The sequence below is a fragment of the Falco peregrinus genome, chromosome 13, assembly GCF_023634155.1.
Source record: "Falco peregrinus isolate bFalPer1 chromosome 13, bFalPer1.pri, whole genome shotgun sequence".
NCBI classification, from domain to species: Eukaryota; Metazoa; Chordata; class Aves; order Falconiformes; family Falconidae; genus Falco; species Falco peregrinus.
Window position 1 is genome coordinate 10375497 of NC_073733.1, and position 21997 is coordinate 10397493.

The 21997-nt window shown below is 40.6% G+C and overlaps 1 protein-coding gene across 3 annotated transcripts in view; it reads right to left on the minus strand.

The window, feature by feature from the left end:
* AFF2 (ALF transcription elongation factor 2) overlaps positions 1-21997 on the minus strand; it is a 351452-nt gene that overhangs the window by 164111 nt on the left and 165344 nt on the right. For all 3 annotated transcript variants that reach the window (XM_055818362.1, XM_055818361.1, XM_055818363.1), the window contains exon 4: positions 1211-1255. In XM_055818362.1, the coding sequence (XP_055674337.1) occupies positions 1211-1255 (45 nt within the window). The remainder of the gene's footprint in view (positions 1-1210; positions 1256-21997) is intronic.

Sequence of the window (21997 nt, forward strand, 5' to 3'; positions counted from 1 at the left end):
CATTTTCTTTGCTTTTGCTCCTTTAGTGTTCTACAGGTAATAAACCCCTGCTCACTTCGAAGGTTGAAACTTAATTTTACTTATTTCCTTCCATTCATTGCTTCTGGGTGCACATGCAGATGCACATTCCTCTGTTACTGCAGGTCAGCATGTGCATGCTTGCCTGCTGGTTCAAACTACTCCTGCAGCAACAATGGCAACCCATAAGGACATCAATATCACCCCAAGATAACGTGTGTACACAAAACAGGAACAAGTTTCCAAAACTATTTAACTCTGAATTGCAATGAATACTGAGAAGCCTATTTTATTTTATAAGCAAGAATAAGTCCATGTCTTTGCAAGCAAGTTGGCACAATTGTTACACATGACTTCAGGTCTGGGTTACTTTGCAGCAGTTGCTTCTAGTGATAAGGACACGGCCGGCACAAATTCCCACTGAAATTTTATCCCCTCTACACCGAAAACCAGCAGGTTGGCTAGCAATCCCAGGGAGGTAGCTCTGATAGACGACAAACTCAACGCATAAGGATAAAACCTGAAAGCCCAGATAGGGACCAGTGGGTTGCAAACCTGCCCCCAGGCAAATCTCATGGCCAACAGGGGACATCAAAGTTGGGGTGTCTGGGAAGAAGCCCGTCTTACACTTAAAGTAACAGATTTATATATATACACAACTACTGTTCACACTCCCCTTTTACTTGTTATATGATCTTCTTGCAATTAAGCCATGCTCAGTTTGGAGTGGTTGCTTAATTTTTCTGTATTCATCCACTGACCAGAGCACTGCCAGGAAAAATACGTCTGTAGGTCTTTAACAAAACCATGAACGATGAACAACTGTAGTCTGGGGGAAAACAGGAAAAGGTATACTGTAGGTCAGTCTGTGAGTGGGAGAACTAAGGCAACTCCACCTCAGAGCAGGAGAGAAATGTGTCCTGGAGAGACTCACAGAGCTTAAACAAGGACAGGAACGTGTGTAAATCCTGACCAAGACAAGCTGGCAGATGCAGAGTACTATGTGAACCGACCTTACTCACTAAGGAGCACCCTTGGCCTACCCCTTAACCATGTCTCTCTAGCACAGACCCACTAATATGTTATTATTTAACTACAGCGTTAAAGACAGCCATATAACCCTTCTTCACAAAAGATGAAATAACAGCACTACAGCTATATGAAGAATACAAAAGCAGACATTATTACTCACCCGTAATATTTCTTCCACACAGCTGGAGTCATTGGGAAGGGTAACCTGGGTTTAAAGAAAAAAAAGAAATGCTTAGTCAGGTGCTGGATGCAAAGTTCAGTCGCTACAACCACACAGGTGAACAGATAACAAGCAACTGCCTCTGTTTGAAGGCTGCTGTGCCACTCTTGCTGCCTACCAAACTTTCCAGTTCAGATCAACATAAATCATCAGCAGGACCCATTTTGTCAAAAGTTGGTTTTTCCTTCCACACTGTTTTGTGCTACTAACAACACTTTGGAAGCAATAAAGTACTCTGATTTCCTCACAGTTGAGAACTGGCACTAGAATTGCCTGAAACTTCTGTAATTGAAGAAGATCCCACTGTTAGTCCTATCGGCAGCCTTCGGAGAGAAGGCGAGGTTTGTTTTAACTTGCTGCATGCTGCAGCAAAGGACAGAGGTGATAACAGTTAGGAGAAAGCTGTTATCATCAACTATCTTATCCTACAGCTTAATAGGCTAACAGCCAAGACAGCTCTTAAAACTTAAACATATACTGTAGTAAAATACTGGTTGGACTGTAAGAGCGGCTGCTGATTTTGTTGTCCCTCACTTCATCAGCCTGTTGCAGGTTAAGCATCCTCTGAAGACTGAACACCACACAGGAATTCACCTCAAGAGGCTTGACAGATATTCCTTCTCCCCTTCAAAAGGTGCGATATGCACACAACCATACCCACACACACACAGAGTGCTGTCCTTAACGTTTTCTAATTGAAAATACTCATTTAAATCGCACTTGCAGCATTTGCCACAATCCCTCATTCTGAGAACATGAAAGAGCACAAAACCTCTAAATACCGTGAACAATTATGTAAACAGGGAGACACGACCCATACGTATAACCATTTTGTAGCACTTGCAGGTAGTTATGATGGGTTCTTATCATGAGGATACAGCAGCAGCAGAAGAGACAATATTCAGGAAGGTACCAAACCCCATATTTGTACCATAAATATTTAGAGAGAGCTTTCTGCCCGATGCTTCTACCTTATTGCCCTTGGTAACTAGTTTGGTTAAAGACACTCATGACTAAACTTAATCCCTGCCATCCTAATCTGCTATAGAGCTTGACCAAAAGCACCGGCTATGGCTTTCCTCCTGTATTTCAACCAGCACTAAGCTTCAAGAATAAATCCACATGGCTACAAAAGTCAAGACCAGAAACACCTATTAGATCACCAAGTTCACACTCTGCTAATGTTGCGCATTTTCCCCATTTCTTCTAGTACTGTGGCTACTCTGACCCAAAAACTGTAGGGGAATGGGTCTCCCATCCCTTCCCTCAATAAAATATGGAGCAGTGTTGGAAACTATTTGGCCCTTTTTTTGTGATAACTTAAAATTTTGCTTTCAATGTTACCTCAGTCTTTCTGTAGAGCTCTTCACACTACTCTAAGCAATTACTTCAGATTCATACCATGCACGGACATACAGAATTATACTCCACTTTTCTCAAATGCTGTACATTCAACTTTTACCTTCTTTCCCAATAAACAAGATTTTCCATCCCTTTGGCTTATTTCATCACTGTTCTCTGAATTTCCAACAGTTCATCAATATCTTGGTAAAGAAGTACTCAAGTGAACATGACTACACTGCAGGGATATTAGTGATTTTTATTTACCCCAGCAACTTAAAATTTTCTATAATATCACTTAAAAACATTCAACTGACCAAAAAAGAGCCTTACCTTTTTCACCCAGTTCCTACTCAGCTCAAATTCTACCTAACAAACCTAGGCTGAGAACTCCCAGTGTTTAGCATTAACTGCAATAGGCATGCAGTCCACCCTCATACTGCCTGACTTGATATTCCAGCGCTTCATTGGCCTTCCTTCATCTCTCTGCTTTTCACTTAAACAACTTTCTTCCCCTCTCAGTACCTGCAAGTTCTTTGCTCATCTGTGTTTTCCCTACCTCATACCAACTCTCCAGTCAGCAAGGAATATAGTTAATTTCAACAAAGATTAGCAAGCACAGCTATTACTGCAGTGCTCAGTGGGAGTACATATGTCTCTAATACACTCCTGATTTTTTCATTGAAAAATTAGTATGTTGGAGTACGAAAAAACAAAACAAATACTCCCCCAATAAGCCCACAGTATACACAGCAACCACAAAATCTCTCACAGCAGTAGCAGGAGCAGCCCAAAATCCAGCCAAGTGAGTCAGACTGGGAAGAGTTAGAGCAGCAGAGATACAGAAGCCCCCTCTTTAACACCCCTCCCTAGCATCACACATGCCATTTTCAATGGTTAGCCGAGATACCATGTGTGTTCCTTTGTTTAAAAATGTCTTAATTGTGATAATTGTGTCCCTGACTATTTACACAGTGCAGAGCATGTTCCTTCTTGTTTCCCTGTCCTCTCCCAATTCACAGCCCTGTTTATGTTACTTCAGAACTAATGATGATAATAACAATAAACATACCATTTTACTTTAATAAAGCCCACTATATATTATGCAATCCCAACCAGCTTCTGCTGGCAGCACTTGCTAATAACTTTAAATGCTCATGCATCAATTTCATTGTGTTAATGGCAAAGAAGATTTTAATGGCTTGACAGAACTTTTGTTCCCTTTGGCATTGCTTTGTTTTGAATCACTGGTATTAAAGTAATGCAAGATGTCAAAGTGCTGTGATTATCATATAGGGAGATCCAAGTAGGAGCTAGCACAAAGAGGAAAACATTTAGATTGATGCAAACATTAAAAGAATAATTATTACAACATGGCTATCAGAGAGAAGATCAATGTAAGAGTCTTTCAGTACATTACTATTAATGGATTTCTAAAGAAATGAGACCATTTTTCTAAATTCATGCTACAGTTACACATTCTAAGAGACTTGAAAGGCACAGATCTATTAGAAACTTAGTCTATCCTGGAAAAAAAAAAAAAAAAAAAAAAGGAAAAACAACCTCTCAGTCTTTCAAAGTGTAAATCAAAAATTGCAAGTTTAATCGTCCATAAACACTTGCATTCAGCTAACAAGTGCAAGCAGGCCCACTTGGCACACCATGGCATCCAAGCAGATTCATCAGGACAGAATGAAACACAGCAGATACAATATTCATCAACTTGTTGAGTACTACTGCTGTAACAAAGTTGGCATTAGAATTGCCATTAATAAAATACCACATTCCTCTTGTAGTTTAGTCAAGATTGGACATCCATCCCATACTACCACTTTCCTAATCTGATAAAAATCAAGTAGTTTAGGACCCATTATGTGATTCTCCACCCCGTCTCCTGCTCAGCTTTTATCGGTAATCAGATTCCGAAAAGGAGGCCACAGCCTGCACTTCTGCACACTTTTCGTGCTTTTTTTTCCTTTGTGAGCAGCATGGTCTAACTCAGCTGAAAGGACAGATTCCAGGACTTTGGCATCCATAAGACTGAGTAGTTGCATTTCACATCATGAGCTCTTCTCTCGGCCGGCAGTGCATTCATGAACCTCAGACTCAAGAACAGTGAATATTACATAAGCTGCAGACAGACGTCCTGAGGTAATAAAATGTCAATCAAAACAAAAAGATTCCACAACAGCTACATGCTACACTGAATTCATCTTCCAATTTCATTTTAATCTGGCAAAACTCTTTTGCATCAAACTGCTTCATGTTTACTTTTAAATATTGCTTGCTAAAAAAAATGAAAGAATAAGAAAGGAAAGGTCAGATGGTCAAAATATTCCACCTAATACAAGCCAGCATTATAAGACTCTCTTCACATTTTGGTGTCACAAGAGAGAACAAAACTGAAACGATGTGGAACCAAAGGTTTCATGTATGGCTTGGATGGCTCAGTACTAAACTTTAAGGGGAGGGAAGGAGGGCAGAAATCTAAAAGTGAGGGAATAGTAACCTTTAATGTTAAGCAGATCAAATGACATCGGGTGAATGGTTACAATATCTGATGAGTCATGTTGATCTAACCTTCCATTTATTCATTCAACAGTTCCTTGACCACTTTTACCTCCTGGACAATTTATAACCTGCATGAGATCAGAATTTGTTTTTGCAGCACAGAAAATCATATACAGTCTCTTTTCCCTGTAATTTACATCCAACAGCAGGCATTTCTCAAATATGTTAGCAACAAAATCTTCCAACAGACTTGTCAGAGTAGTTCTGAAAATTCAAATGTAGTGTCAGAAAGCAGAAATACACAATGAATAATGTCTTTGCCAGAACTGACCGACTACATTTTCATCTGGATAAACTGTTAGTGAAAAAAAACCCCTGGCTTTATTGATGCACAATTGTCATTCAACAAGTAATCTCTTCTTCCTATCTTTGTTTTACTGGAAAGATAAATGTTGCATGTTAAGTGAATGTAGGAACCCACTCTCATTTCTTGCATATGAGCACCTATGTGCATATACATCAAGAGCTCAGCTTTCATTGTCATCTCTTTATCAAGGAATCCATTTTGACTCTGGGGAGATGAAGCTCATACTACTGTTTACTCCTTCGAACACAAATTGATTTTTCACTTGCTAGCAAGAAAAGATCCTGTGCATGAGCCTTGATTGATCATTTCCAGTGTGCACTACACAGCGATAAGAGGAAAACACTTTAGAGAACCAGAAGCAGCAAAACCAGGACAGTCAGCAGAAGCCTCGTCCTGTGAATGCCTTTGGCTCCTGCCAGAGCAGGTTAACAGAATGTGCATTATTTTTTTTTATTAATATAAGTGGGAAATGGATTGGGCAGTACTAAGAATAGGAGGGTTTTCAGACAAAAGATGTTGGACTAGGTTACATTTGAACGTCCTTCTAACTTATATGAACCTATGATTCAATTTTTGCAATATGCTCACTACAAATCTAAGAAGATGCAATACTCCAAGTGCAGGTGAAGTATAACACCCACACCTTTCCAACACCAGCTTTCCTTTGATGTCCATCAGTATTTCCTTGTATGCTCTTCAGTCATTCCCTACATTTCTTCTAGACTCACCCCTTTTTAGACAGCAGCCTGACCCTCAGCTGCCATCTAACTACACATTTCTCCTCCCGAGGAAGCCTTGTTTCACATTTACTTGAGGTAAGCTTCACAGCACTGCTCAGAGCCCAATGTTCAATCCTCCTTGGGTCGTTTCACAGTTCATGCTTTTGTCTGTTTCCTATCTCTCTAATATTTCATCCCCAAAGGGTCATTCATGTTAAAAACACCTGAAATAGGTATCAAACAAATCTCACTAGCTGGAAGCATCTTGGCTCTTCCTCACTAACTTTAGTGCAAATGGGTAAGAATGGGAGCAGCAAAAGAGCATGGAATGAATATTGCAACCTGAGTGGTATTTTTTTTTTCTGGTGTATTTGATATTCATGAGGTTATCACCAGCATATATTAGGACTGTATGTTTGGGCTCTGGAGGAAACTGAATGAAGTTAAACATGATGGTATGCAAAAAAACCCAAATAAAATCACTCCCTTGGTATTCAAATACATACATGTGTTTTTCACAGGGCTATTCATTCTCCAGGGAGCCATTTGTGGGTCCCAAATAATGTATATCCACTGTTTTCTTTTAGTACCTCCACCATCCTGGAACCAAAATACCATGAGAAGACTACATTTCCCATTATTTCAACCCCAAAAATATCTCCTGGGGCTTATTAAAAGGTCTGTGAAAATATATACTTTATATATATATAAAAACATAAAAGAAAAACTACTGCCTAAAACAATATACAAAGAGCTGCTTCTCTATTCCCCCTTAATACAAATACTGCAGAAGCAGTTGTGTCAAATATGCATTTACTGGAGAATGTGAAAACAGGAAAAAGTTTTAAGGAGCAGCCCAAGTTAATTCACTTGTTAAGATAACACAGCCTGGCCTGAAGTCAGTGCTGCTCTTCTAGTGGTGGATGGAGAAGTTTATGCTTCTTCCCTCAAGAAAAACACATTAGCTAGAAAAAACAACTGAGTAGTGTGGTCCAAAATGTGACTGAATCAGACTCCTGCTGACTTCAGTGACCTTCCCAAAAAGTCTCTAGCTGAGGAGCCAAAACTGCCCACAATGGGTACCTTTAGTTTCATACGAAAGACAATGACTGATACACTCCTCTCTGGTCACCTAAGAGCGAGACAAAACGGTGCAGTTACACCAGGCTGGGGCACTTGGGTGCTAGCCCCAAAATCGAAGGAATTATCGTTTGATTTCCTTACAATGAACTCAGCTTACAATGCTGTCCCAGTCAAAGCAACCCCAGCTGCAAGAACAATGTTTTTTCACTGGCATTTAGTTCTGCTAGAGCAACTTTTAAACCAGACTGACCTGGATGTGACAATTACATTTTTCTCGTTCTTCCCAGTACATGCTGTATTTAGCCTATTTTTACTTTTCCATTTCTTGATGTTTTCTTTTAACAATACCATTTCAATGTTGATCAGCATGAAATAGTCTCCATGAAAGCACAATATGCTGGTGTTCAATTTAAACTCAATGGTTCTCCATTATTTTCATGCAGCAAATTGCCATACTCTATTAGAAAGACAAGCCTGATAAAGTGATCTCTCACTTCAAGGTCTCCTGGGAGTTTTTTGATGTAGGTAAGGCTGCACATTTTACTTATGGAATGTTCTAAATGTAGTATTGTATAAGTTCACCACGATGATAATACCAGAGTAACTGGTAATGTCAGTATTCAGCCAGGCCCCAACAAAAGTGACATTTGCAGTACTTAATTTGTGACCAAAACACTGGCTTGCATAAAGGCTGTTACAAACATGTAATACTGAAAAAGATCAAGGAATTCTGTAATTCCACATTTTCTTTTTGTTTCTTTTTTTTTCTTTTATCCCTTCTGCTATCTCTCTGTGTCCCTCCTCATCCAATGACTCCAAGTATTCATTTACTTATATAAAATAAGTACATTTTCTTATATGCCTTAGTATTTTCACCTTATTCTGGAAGAGGTTACTTTATACATTTTCATTAAATTGATGATAAAAGACACCCTGACCTAAAATGCCACTGTGCACTTGTCCACTTGAAACATCAAAGCCTGACTAACAGACTATACAACCCTCTGCTGCGGTGAGATATGTGGTGTGGCAGAAATAAAGATCAAGTGTCTGTTTCTTGTCTTACTTTTACCAGTGTGAATGAAATCTATCTCCTCTGAAGACAATGAAGCAGTAAAAGTATAAGAGGAGTGTGAAGGCAGTTTGGCTTCCAAGTCTATTCACCCTCAGTTAGGGGGATGTAAATTAGACACCATATTTATTCTCAGAGTAACCCTTTCACAGTAGAACCTCTTGGAAATCACTCAAAATCCCTTTTCTATACAGACACAGCTATCTAAATTTAATACAGCTTGGAACTGGATCTCCTTCAGATCTATTTCATATTAGTGGAATTTGGTGTCTTTTCCCAGCACACGCCAGCACCAGAGCAAGCAGCATCAGTTAGGAGTTGTCTAACTTCCTGCTAAAATAATAGCAAAGTCGCCAGGTCAGACTGTGACCTTGGTGACATGACTAAAACTCCGCTGATGCTCATGAAGTTGCATCAGTGTAACCTGAAGCACTATTTGACCTCATGAATTCAGACCCTAACATTTCTTTTGAGGTTTTAAAGAGGAATCTTTTTATAAGCATCTATTTGTATCTGACAATGCCTTTACTGTGGCTACAAGGATACAGTGGGTATGCCCGTTATCTATTCCACTTCTTTATTTAAAAGTATGAACACACTTTTAAAGGTATGAATGTACTCCTGGGTTTAATTTGTACAGTAGTTTGCATAACTGCAAGGCCAATGCTGGACCCCAAACTACTTGCTCAGACCTTGTTTGCAAATCAGTTGTTTCATACATCACTCCACCACAGTCAGAACTTGCAGATCATGTCCTCATGACTGTCTTCAAAACAGAGGGTGAGAATTCAAAGGGCAAGGATACGGTCCTGCCCAGGAGGAAACAAAACAAATGTATTTTAGAATATCTTAGGGTTCAAATACCAACACTACCCGTTAACATAACTAGTCCACACAAATACATTTTTTACATAAACTTCAATCAAATAAATTAGATTCCTATATGAAATAAAAACCATTTTCCTTTTATTAATAATAACAAAATAGCACAATTAATGATTATGTCTTTATTGGGACTGGATCCAAATTTAGACTACATTAAGAGCCAGATCTTATGCTCATTAAATAGTAAGACACATGAATATCCCAATTGGCACTGAATGTCACAGTTATCACACAAAAGGGGAGCTAAAATAACATTTTTTGGATGGTACAGAACTTAGAACAAAGAAAATCTGATTTTGAATGGGATCTTTATGGCCTCTTTTTTAGTTACATTTCTAATTAAAATGCTTTGATCTATTAATGCCAAGGGATGCTGCTAAATGTATTCAATGCAGAAGTCACATACTTTTCCTGAGCTCCCCAAATCTCTTAGATCTGTACGCACTTATGCTGCGTGCAGTTAAACCACTCACTAAAATGAAAAGATATCTAAGAATAACTCACTTCCATTAGATTTATAAATCACATTAATTAATTCTACATCTCCAGTGGTGTAGAGACCAAACTCTAATGCGAGATCTAATTAAAGAAAAGGGGGAAAAAAATTGGAATTGAAACACAGAAGTAACTGTTTAGCCTCAAATTAATGAGGCGCTATGCTAAGCAAGAATGTCCATAAATCCCTAATGAGGATTTTAAACACATTAAAACTTCCTAATACAAAGTGTTTGCCTTCCTTTTATCCAATAACAAATAAGCCAATAATTTTCTGCCTCTAAATGACACTATTAACTGTCATGGCATGTTTTATTTGACAAACCCTCCATTCAAATACAGTAAAACCAATTAATTTGCCTGCTGTGAAATGTGTTTCTTGATAGCTTTTATGTGATTTTTCTTCTCAAAGAAATGTAAATAGGAAGTCAATGTAGGTGCCTGATTTTGCTTAAAAATAGGCTGCAATAACTATAGATTTTCTAGTCAGTTTGCATTTCAAATGAATTGAAAGATAACCTCCATTTTCAGGTCATCAATCACATAATGGTCTCCTGATAAGTAAACAGTTACAGAGTAATAGTTTTATTACTAGGGAAATGCTCCCATATTTGAGCTGTGATAGTTGCAAAATTACCATGTTCTTCTGTTATAAGCGTTCCAGCCAGGGTGCTTAGCCTCTCTGCCTTCCCCCCCAGCCCCGCAAGGGCCCTGCCACCGCACCCCCAGCAGCCAGTGACACGGGCACCGTGCACCAGAGGGTCCCCGCAGCCACGGGTGATCTTCTGCCTCTGCCCCGCATCTCTTAAGTGTGAGGTTGCCAAGGTGTTACCTTTCCTTTTGGTCAGAAAGATCTATAGAACAAATAAAGATAATTCTGTGGTTTCAATGGTCCCGCGGGCTCCCCTGAGCAGATCTCAGCAGAGAAAAGCAAGACCGTGTTACGACTGTCCCACAATTAAGCCGTATCTGAGTCTCTGAAGCTCTTCTAAGGTTTTGTCACTGGGAATACCAACCTACTAAAAAGTACACATATTGTACTTCAGAAATACACTTTTTTTCAGTCTGCACCCACTATGTGAACTGAACTGCACTGTAAATTGAAGGCAAAATAGAGGATAATACATGGCATGCCATGCTTTATGGGGCCTAACTGAATGCCAATTAATCTTTACAACATATGTACAGTTCCATCAGCTCTTGCATTGCATCACAATCACATGGAGGCTATGGTTTCTTTGCCTTAAGATGGAAATGACACTTTAAAATCCACGACACACCACACATACACACACAGAAGGAGCAGGGAATTAAATAAAACAAAGATGCCTACCAGCGCTGAAAAGGACATAACTGCTTACTTATTTAATTGTCTGCAATAGATTACCAACCAGAACCGGGTAATTTACATAGCATACTATGACAGCTGATTTCCAATTTGCACTATCTTGTGCGGGTATTTCTTATTGAAATAAGCAAAGAAAATCTGCAGCCTCACTCGGAAGAGCCATGCCAAGACATGTGAGAAGGGCTGGTGAGAAGTGAGGCTGGGACAAATCAAAGGCAGAAAAAGTGCTCTGGAGCTCTGTTAGCCACTGGCCCCATCGCTGAGACACACAGTCCCAAACCGTTATTCATTCCTTTTCCCCAACAGAAATTTCTGTTACTATTGCTAGAAATTTTTGCTGTAGTGACCTTTCCACTGGGATGTCTGGAGAAGCAATTTGTATTTAGATATTATTATCATATCATATAAAATCATATAAATATGTATCCAAATAAGAGAAAAATGCATTCTCCAAATACCTGTATTTTGCTCATTAACCACAATTCTTTTAATAAGCTTAGGAACCGAACTGCAGCAGCTTCAAAAAGTAAATTGAAAAGACCCCTTGTCTTGCCTGAAGAGTGACAAAAACATTTTCTTTCTATACACTCTCAGGTAACAAAAATTCCCAAATTAAATTTTAAAAAATCCTTAGGTGAAAGCTATGCTTGTCTCAGTCAAGTATCAGCAAATCAATTTCATGATGGATACAAGATTTTGAGCTTAAGGTATCGCATACTGTAACCCCCATTTTGCTCACTTTGCAACCCAGTGTTCCTGAAGTCTGAACTAAGCTCCCGCTCTCCAGAATGCGGCTGTCTACATCTAATTTTGCTGATAAAATGTAAATAAATATTATTTATATTTTTGCAAAGAATCTGATAGGATATCCCACATCAACAACTTTTACATCTACTTCTTAATCGAGACATTGAATTGGGCTAAGACCACCTGACATTATTTCACTTCTGACCTTTTCAACTGTCAAAGCAGACAGATTTTTATCCTACAAGATTCGAGCCAAAGCCTCAAAGGTGCAGTGCCAGAGCATTAATCCATTTCACTAGACAGTCATTGAAATTATAATTGAAAGTTCAACTTACTTTAGCATTTTATCCTGAAATACTTCTGGCAGCCCAGGGCAGAAAGTCGAAATCTGGTTTCCAATGGAGACCATTTCCAATGGTTTCTAAATGTTGGCAGTGAAATTCCTTATTGTCAAAGAGATCAGCAGATGCCGGCTTCCATTAATTTACTTTCTGTGACTGCTGCTCACTTCAGGAAGCCTTTCTTTACCTAAGGATGCTGACCTGCTGCCGGACCCCATCAGAGACTGACTAGGAAGACACTGATTTATTAGGAGACTGAGGACACTTCAGGAGAATTTCCTACAGCAGCTGGGGCAGAATCCATCCCTACATTTATTCTGACAGTGCCATAAGCAGAAAACCAAACCTGCACAGAACACAGAACACAGATGTGTAAAAGCTCTAAACTCAAGCTAAATAACCTGAGTCATGTGTATCACGCTATCAAGACTAACACCAGAATCTGAAGGATCGGCAGACAGCTTTTTCTCTTCACCAAAAGGCTGTCATAAAGGAAAAAAGACCTGAATCTGAAAATAACATCGCCATTTTAAGTAGTAATCCTTTGTTCTGATATTCTGGAGCTGCTCAGAGGTCTGTGGCCAGAAAGTTCCTTATAAATAACAGTTTATTATTCTTAGACTAATCTCAAAAGCTATCTAAACAAGCATTTATGTTAACTTGGAAGACATGTTTCATTAAAATCCAAATGTCTTTTTTCTTCATTTTTGAAGTAGGGGCTGGCTAGTAATTCTTGGCATCTTATCCAGAGGCTAAAAAATTTCCATTTTGGGAGTGGGAAGGGGGAACAGGGAACATGAGATCTAACACTTATTATGCCACAATAGGTCATTTTATCAATGTTTTCAAGACTACTATTGTATTTGCTCTATAAATTATACTGTCTGTATCTACACAAGGCCCCTTAAATCCTTAGTGTCAGGATATTAGCTCCTTAATTCAAAGCACTGAGAAATAATGCTGCAGCAATGCATGAGCAATGGGAACAAAACAGCCTGAAGACCATATTAACTGGATGTGTGTTGGGGTCTCCTTGAGGCGCAGCGATCTCAAGGCTCAGCTCTCAAAGTCAGACCATTAAGGCAAGGAGAAAACAGACCAGCTCCCAGGCAATGCAGATCTCACAGAAGGGCATCTGAGACAAATACCAGAAATACACGATACCTTAGGGACATCAACAGTGACTTTAGCAAACCTTCTGTACCCTTGGAGAGGGTGTCTTGGCACTTACTGCTTCAGCACCTTTAATTACTTTGCTGTTACCAGCCCCATCTGAATGTCTGTCTCCTACTCTGCCCATGTGTATCTGCACGTGGGTGTATGTGCATTTAACTGAGTGTATATGTATTTCTCCTTCCCTTTCTTCCTACTTAGATCTTAATGGCAAAGACGGTCTACTGATCTGTGGACTGCTGCTAGCGTTATTGCACACACACGGTGTGACGCCACCCACGGCAGATGTGTTTGTGTCCAAGTCCTGATCCAGCACAGTAGCAATCACTCTTTGGATCCCTGTCTGGACTATCACCTTCAGTCTAGTTTGCTGCACTGTACTCAGTCCACATACTCCGTCCATGTTCCAACGCACAACTGCTGTTGCCTGTGATGGGATCAAGGCTCTTTATCAGTCAGTTGTCATAGAAAACATACTTCATTTCAAACAGTTTTGTTTTATTTTACAAACGTTACAGTAAATATTCTGACAGAATTTATTTAAAATAGAAAATAAAAGAATTTTGAAACCACAGAGGCAGAGAGGATTTAGGAATTTATATTTTCTATTTTGGTAGAGGTGTACTGCAATGTTGGCAAGTTAGTTAACTTCTGCATTTCTTTGTTTAGGCATCTATATAAAACCAATATGGAATATATAACTAGCCATCACTTAGTTATAGCAGGAAAAGAGTGGTTTGGAGATCCTCAGCAGGATGGTGTCATATAGGAGTGACATATATACACAAAGCTGTATACAACTGGAGATCCCTGACTGCTGTAAATGTCAATCCTCAATAAATGGTTTGACCTTTTTTATCTATTATTTCAATTTTATAACTGAAATCAGGTCTGACACACTGAGCATTTCAGGGGAATAAATGCAGCTTGGGGATGACTTTACAGTCTCATGTCTCACATCACACCCTTGAAATGCAATGATCTCCCCAGAAATACAATGCTGTCTTGGTACTTAAGCCCCAAGGACCTCCTAGCATCCGTTTGCTGGCTGACCTAACAAGCCAATGAGCCCATTATCAGCATGTCTCTATAAGCCAACGAGGTTTCTTTTAGTGGAACTGCTTAAAGCATAGAGCAGCTTGATCTTAGAGAAGTTATTCTTTAGGCATTTAATTGAGATCTTCCATGGGTACAGTCACCTTCTGGATGAACCCACTTCTGCACTTCTACATAGAGAGGCCAGGGTCACCACTCTGCTTAATCGGGGCGTCTCAGTTAAAAACTGAAAGTTAGGTGAATTAAATATGGATCACAAAACCCACAATTGTGCTGCAGCTCGTGTGCCAGGCTGAACTCACAGTGTAGAAATGTTAACAGATGGGGAATAAATTCCCCATCAGACAGTGTCTTGGGGATCTGAATGCAAGACTGAGCCAAGCACTCTTGTTAAGCTAGACAATGAGCAATTTGTTGTCTAATGATAATTTGGAATTGGAGGGAGGAAGGGGAATTGCTTTGATGTGGACTTAAAACATCATTTAAAAAACTTTTCAGAAAGCTGACTATTTGAAATTGTTAATTTTGTGTGGATTTAAAAGAACTTCACTATGACAAAAATGGAGGTGTCTCCTACTGATTCCAACCTGGTACAACACTTTAATTAAGAAAACAAAATAAAACAGTGGCAGAGGCTCCAGAAACAACATAGAGCTTGTTTTAAAAAATGGAAATACCAATTAGGGAAATACCTAAATGTCTGCTTCTGATTTTCACAATTTCCTAGAATTCGTAAAACCCCATAAAATAAAATAAAAATATTAATAGAAGTGGCAGTGCTGCTAAATTTGATCTTCCACTGTAGAAACTGTGTCCCCCAAGTTGCAGAGCTGTGTGACTGAATTTCAGGATTCCCTCACCCACAGCTTTGCCCTGGAATAACAGAAAATCCAGTTTTCCTTCCACATACAATTTGATTCACTGAAATCACAGAACTGTTATAACACTAACTGGGGGGGGGGGGGGGGGGCAGGGTTTGACACAAATGCATCTGTTTGCGTGCTACCAGTAAGCTCAACAAAATGAAATGAAGAAATTCAGAAATTATCAAACAGGCAAATTTTTCTCATTGGCTTTTGCAGAAAACAGCCCCACTTTAATTGGCTGAAGGGAAAAAAACCCTGTCATATCTGAAATAGCCAGGAGAGAGAAAACAGTGGCAGAATGATGTCCTCCTAGGTGAGGGTAGTCCAGGACTTAATTCCATGTGTCAGGGCAAGATAACACACAGTCATACGCACATGATCTCATCAGCCCTTCAGGAGACAGGATTTAACTTGATGTTTGGTAATATTATTTTAGAGACTTTCTTAATATGTTTGCAGAACACACAACCAAGGAAAAAATGCCGTGTAAACCTCAATCTAGATGCCACTTAAAGGGACATGCAATCATTATAATCAGAGTAATTGCGGCATCATTAATTACAAGAGGAAAAAATAGATAAACAACCAGTAGGAATTCCACGTGTTGGCAAAAGCGTTTGCTGTCTATCATCCTGTTCACATCTCTCCCTCTATGATGCCTATGCAAGCTTCCATGTGTGCATTACCTGGGCTGGCAGCATACCCAACACGTGTCAGCCCAGGGACATTATCCAACCTATCAGGGGAAAAAAATTGCTTCTGCCACTCCTGTCCTGCCACCACGAGTTGCTCAGAGAGCTCCCGCCCCTCCAGCAGGCCTCCAGCGGGCAGGCGTTACTGGCAGCGTGATGGTCCCCATTATAACAACACTGGTTTGTGTTTTGCAAAAAGTCATTCCAGAGCATGGTACCGACTAAAATCCAGGGTCAGTTACTACATCACTTCTCATTCCTTGAGATGACTGCAGGCATTTTCAGTGCTCCTGCCCTGAATCCCTTTCTGCAGGTACTCCAGGCAGGGGTTTCCCAGCAGCCTCTGGGCAAACCTGACCTGGTTCCTGTCACCTTCCCCAGTGGCATTGGGGTTTGCAAGTGCAGCAGTACAACCTGAGCTCCTCCAATGAGCTGCCCCTTGGCTCCAGCTTGAGCAACCTGCAAGCCCTAAGACGCAGGAGCTGGTTGCACCAGCAAAAGGGGTTGTGCAGGTTTGGAAAGTTTCCTTTTAAACAACAAAGGGTAAAAACTTAGTGCTTGATTCTCCGTTGTAACTTGACAGCTAGAAGGGAGGTGTAAAACTGTGCTGGAACCAACCCCCTTCTTAGAGAGTGGCCTGGCCAGGCTTCCCGGAGTGCTGGATTTTGTTCCCCACTGCGCCACATGTGGGTCCTCGTCCCAGCATCTGCAGAGAGGGGCTCTCACAGCAAACTGGCACCCTAGCCCAGCCCCTGCTCAGCCCCACAAACACCAAACACAGCCTGAAGCCACCCTCAGCCTTCATGCAGGGCCAGAAAAACTAACAATCAGAGCCTTCTTTTAAGCCATGAAAGCTTAAACTCCATAAAGCTTGACAGCAACTTGCACTCCCAGCAAAGCCATGAGCATTTTCAAGCCTTAGGGAGACAGACAGACACTTGTGTGTTTTTGTATATAAAGTCGTATGTATTTGTAAGCACTCAGATGATTTCCATACACACCCACCAGCCACACAATGCAATAATAAATTATTCCAATAATTTTGCATTACTCTAAGAAAGCAACAAGGATAAATACAATTGCGCAAGGTTTAAAGGGGATGTAAATCAGCATTTAAAAAAAAAAAAAAGCAGCAAGTTAACACGAAGCTGTTTACTCCTAGAGAATCTCCACTGCTCTAACATTTCAGCAATAGCCTCCAGTCGTGAGTGTGCTGCAGGAAGTAACACAGAGCAGTTCAGCAGATGAAACAAAGAGGACCTAATTACCATGCGAAGCACAACATCCTTCAGATGTGATGAGAAACGTGACTGCATGAAAAACTGGTCCTGGGGAAATTTCAGAATATGACCACCCAAGCATAAAGAAGAGAGTGGTGAAAACCAGAGCAACTGCAACATGAGGGTATAGTATTTCTACACAAAGAATATTAAACACATGCACATACAGGTGTTGTGTACATACAGGCATCTATATGCAGCCACACCAATACAAGGAACTATGGGATCGTAGATGAAAGCTATAAATGTATAAAAGTTTTCAAAACATATGCTACATATTAATTAAAAAAAATAATTACATAAATCCTTTGTATGTTGATTCATGGAGATTCTTGAGGGAAAAGCAAACAAACAGCCAAATGCAGGTAAAACAACAAAGCAGCCTGATAATCCAGCACTATCCTTCCATTTTCATGATACTTGGTCATTTAATATTCATTTTTGCCTACAATTCCACAGTTTGAATGTAAATAATTTATGAATATTGGCCATAAATTATTTTGGGGTTTTGTTGTGGGTGTTTTTTTTGTTTTGTTTTTAAAGAAGAGGAACATGGATGATAAACCGACATCTTGGAGCAAGGGAAAGCCTGATTCTCAGTTACAGGCAGAGAAGACGTATCATTTGCAAAAAAGTTCAAGGAAGTATTTAAAGCCATAATGGAGAGAATGCTGGCTTGTGCTGTAGCTGGCCTCAGCACAGAGGTCATGCTGCTGGCTCTGCAGTTAGTCTCTGCCAGCTGCACAGAGCTCCCACTGGTTTGGCACCAGTGCAACTGGCGGGACCAAGACCCCCTTCACGAGCATGATATGAGACTATGCTCAGGAATGGCCACCACTCACTCCAAGGTGGAGATACAGCATACCATGTCTAATTTTGATCTACTAAATAACATACTTTATTGGACAAGAAATTACTAAAAATTGACCGCCTCCTGAACACCCTTTTGCTAGAGAACCTGAACAAGGTAGACGTTTACCTGTTCGCTTACTACCCCAGCCCCTGGGGGCATGCATGTGTGTGTGAAGTTGATGGTTCATCTTGAAAGGCTGTTCAAGGTGTGCAAAAATTAGAGAAATAGTTTGCACATTCCTTGGCCTGATCAATACCGCTCTCCAGCTCTAGAGTCCCTTTATTGATGACAGCCTCTCTCATTGCAGTGATTAGAGAACCTACATCTTTTAATCACAAAGAACATGACAACTACACCCTATCTATAGCTTTGTGATTTACAGCAATTGATGCACTATCATAATTGCGTTAGTGCAAAGATAGCTTTTAGGTGTTACCCAAGCAGCTGAATTTAAATATGGTTGCATTTGTGACAAACTGACAAGGAAAATCTGACGTTTGAATCCAGCGCTGATTTTAACCCATTCAGCATCCCTTGTCTTCCTCTGCCTGTTAGTGGCAGGAATGAACCATTCTTTTCTTGCCTCATCAGTTCTAACACTAATAAAATGGAACACTGACCCGTGGACTAAAAAGAGAAGCCACGTGATGGGGGGTTGCCTTGTGTGTATGTTAAGAGATAGAATATAAGTTTTGGGAGCAACATCCCACTCTTGTAATAAAGTATCAACTTCTATTCCTATGAGTGGGTGGATTTCAGCTTAACTAGTAAAGCCCTTATTTTGAATTTTTTTAGAAGACTCCCCACTTTATACCATAAAGTCATTTGAACACCGATGTTTCTTTTTAATTTCAGGGGATTTGTTTGTTTTATTTTTAGCCTGATTCCTGACAGAAACGAGACACCCACACATTGCAGTCATGTGAGCCTGAAATAATGCATGTGTTTGTGCTCTCATACAAAAAGGGTGTTCAACCAACCCCTGCTGTCCAGCATCAAGGTCAAAAGATACGGAAACTCTTCGGAGTTTGAAAAGGTGGCAGTAGGGGAGAGGAGAGGGACCCTACTGCTGTCCCATTACAAGAAAAGCTAATAAAGCTCACCCTTTGTAAGATATCAGAGGATCTGCATGAGAGAGAGACATTACAAGCCAGGCTTCATTAGCTCCTCCGCTCACAGAGTGACTTCTTTTTATGAGAGAACAGACGATTTCACTCTCCTGAGCTGAAAGCAAGCTCAGGCTGGCAGGGAAGAATGAGACTAGATGAAAAGCAGGTTCTTCTTATCTCTTTCTAAATATTATCATACAAAGTATTGGCTTGCATCCCCCTAGCAGCATCCCACCTGACAGCACTCAAAACAACTATCAAGTGCCAGAGCTGGTGCCCACTACTTGCAGGCAATGAGAATCAATTCAGAACAACTTGCACCTTTTCCCAAAGCCTGACCCAATGCCAGAATGACTGTGGCACATGTCACGGACTTCTTGGAAGACCTCAGTTCAGCTTGCTGCTCTGCCAGATGCTTCTCACGCAAGCCCAAGAGACCACACTCTCTGTCTGACCCTCAGCTTCTATCCAAAGCCCAGGACGATGGCACAGAGACTCCGGGAAGACCACAACACACCTGACAGGAGGAAGCCATTTCACAGTTCCCTACACCAGCACCTTGGCTGCAGGCACACAGCCAGCCACAGAGCATTTCCTTGTGAAGCCGTGGATTTACAGCAAGAAACCAAAAGCTACAAGCCTAATGTGTCATGAAAGATCAAAGACACTACCAATGTCCTAGATCTCTGTAACAGCAGTATCCCAGCACAACCCTGCATCACCTCCCAGCGTCCCCATTTATGTGGTTAAGTGCTGGCAAGCACAGCGCTGGCACCAGATCTAGCATGCTCTACATTTATCAGAACAACGGGCAGGGCTGGCACTGTTTCTTCTCTCACTTTGAACACAAAGGACAAGGCCCGGAGTGACCAGCACATTCACCAGCCCCACAGCAGGGAAGAGGGGGAAGACAAAAGGAGAACTGAACAGCTGACTTCCTTTACATCAACATGAAACCTCAGAATTAACCCCCAACATTATATTATACAGTTAATTTATGTGCACCATCCTGGTGATGTTTCTGAATATTTTGGACCACTGGGAATTATAAGGGCCTCCAGACTGCAGGCAGGAATCCATGAAACAGAGATACTTGCTCTCTCCCTTCCTCAGCAAAGATCATCTGACCCATACAGTCTGTCCAGCCACTACGTCCTCCTCAGCTGCCATCTTCTAGGAAGGGCTACTGAGCAGGATGTAGCAAGTTGCCTGGAATCAGCATTAGTCTGGCTGTAGACTTGGCTTTGCTGCTGGAGCTGATAATTTTCTCCTGATGACAGAGCACAGGAATGGACTGAACTGTGTGTTTAGTTTGGGAACGTTTAAATAGCTGGAAGGATGCTCACTGCCAGTGTGTGTAGAGTGTTTATTGTTCTAAATTGAAAGCCAGTATATGAACACACATCTTTTAAAAAATCCGCTCTTCTCCTTAAAGCCCTGAAAACCCACCCAGACTATTAAGTTTTGTTTCTGGGATAAAATCTGTCCGTCATTGCTGCATGTATTGCAGGACTATGGCAGTGCTTTGAGCAGACTAGTTTCTTGTGCAGCTGTGCCATGCTTCTGCCTGTTCCCTCTATACTACTTGAGCTGCAGTTCCATTAATATCCAGGTACACACTCTGAGGCACAGGGCTGTAACCGTGTTGTGACCCAGCCGTACTGACATACTTACCCAGTCTGTTGTCTTGAGGCTCTACTGACAAGTATCAACTGAGCCGCTAAGCACAGATTTAAGAAACTTGTTTTAGGCAGCTGCTGGATATTCTGCTGGGTATCCAGTCTGGATATTCTGCTTCTGGATACAGCTCCCAAGAATAAACAACTGTTGTAATCACAGTAAAATAAATACTTTATTACAGTTGAATAATGTTGGTTCTAATTACAGTATCATTGAAGTATTTTCCTATTAGAGGAAGATTTCCACTTATTCTTTTTTATATTTATTTACCCAAAACATAATACTCAGCATGATGTTTGCAATTGAGCTGCTGCTGCTGTCTTTTTCTGCCAGTTTTACAGCTGGGTTGTTAGGCAAAGTTGATCTCACGTCCCTCCAAAAATCAAACAGGTATCAGCTTAGCGCAGAGGACTGCTCTCAAAATGGGGCCCTTCCTATGCCTTCTAGAGGTTAAATCGCCTGCAACTGCTCTAACGTCTGAAGGGGAGCCTTTTCCAGGGAATTAAAAAGCCTTCTGGGTCAGACCTAACAGGCATTTAGGTTTGTTCTCAATGCTTTGTTGGCTATGTTAAGGAAAATCAGGTTGATATTTTGGTATAATAGGCTCTCTTTTTGCCAAACAGATTAGCACTTAGTAGGAAGAAAAAACTGCTACAAGTCTTGTTCCTCTGAGTAATTTTTCTCATTGGTGCTGCAGGGGGAAACTGCAACCTCTTAAATACTGGACAGGCCAGGAACTGAATGAGCAACAGCTTTATTTCTGAGTCTATCCTGCCAGTTACCTGCAAAAGCCTGATAATTCATGACTTAGCTGCAATAATACAATCTTGCTGGCAAAGGTAAAAAAACAGCTGATAGCCCTGTTCTTCCTCCCTAGTTGTTCCCTGCATCTAAGCTCCTACAGACTGCTCCTTCTCACCCAGCTCCCATGCATTTGGTTGTGTAGATGTTCTCTGAGGATGTGGGTAATCCAAGATTATAACCTGAAACCTTTACAAATACTGCTATGTCAGGAGTGGGTTATATGGGAAAGTGCAAAGCCAGTGTTACTATTTATTCGGGCAGTCTAGAGCAAAACTAAGCTCAACAACAACAGGATGATTACAATA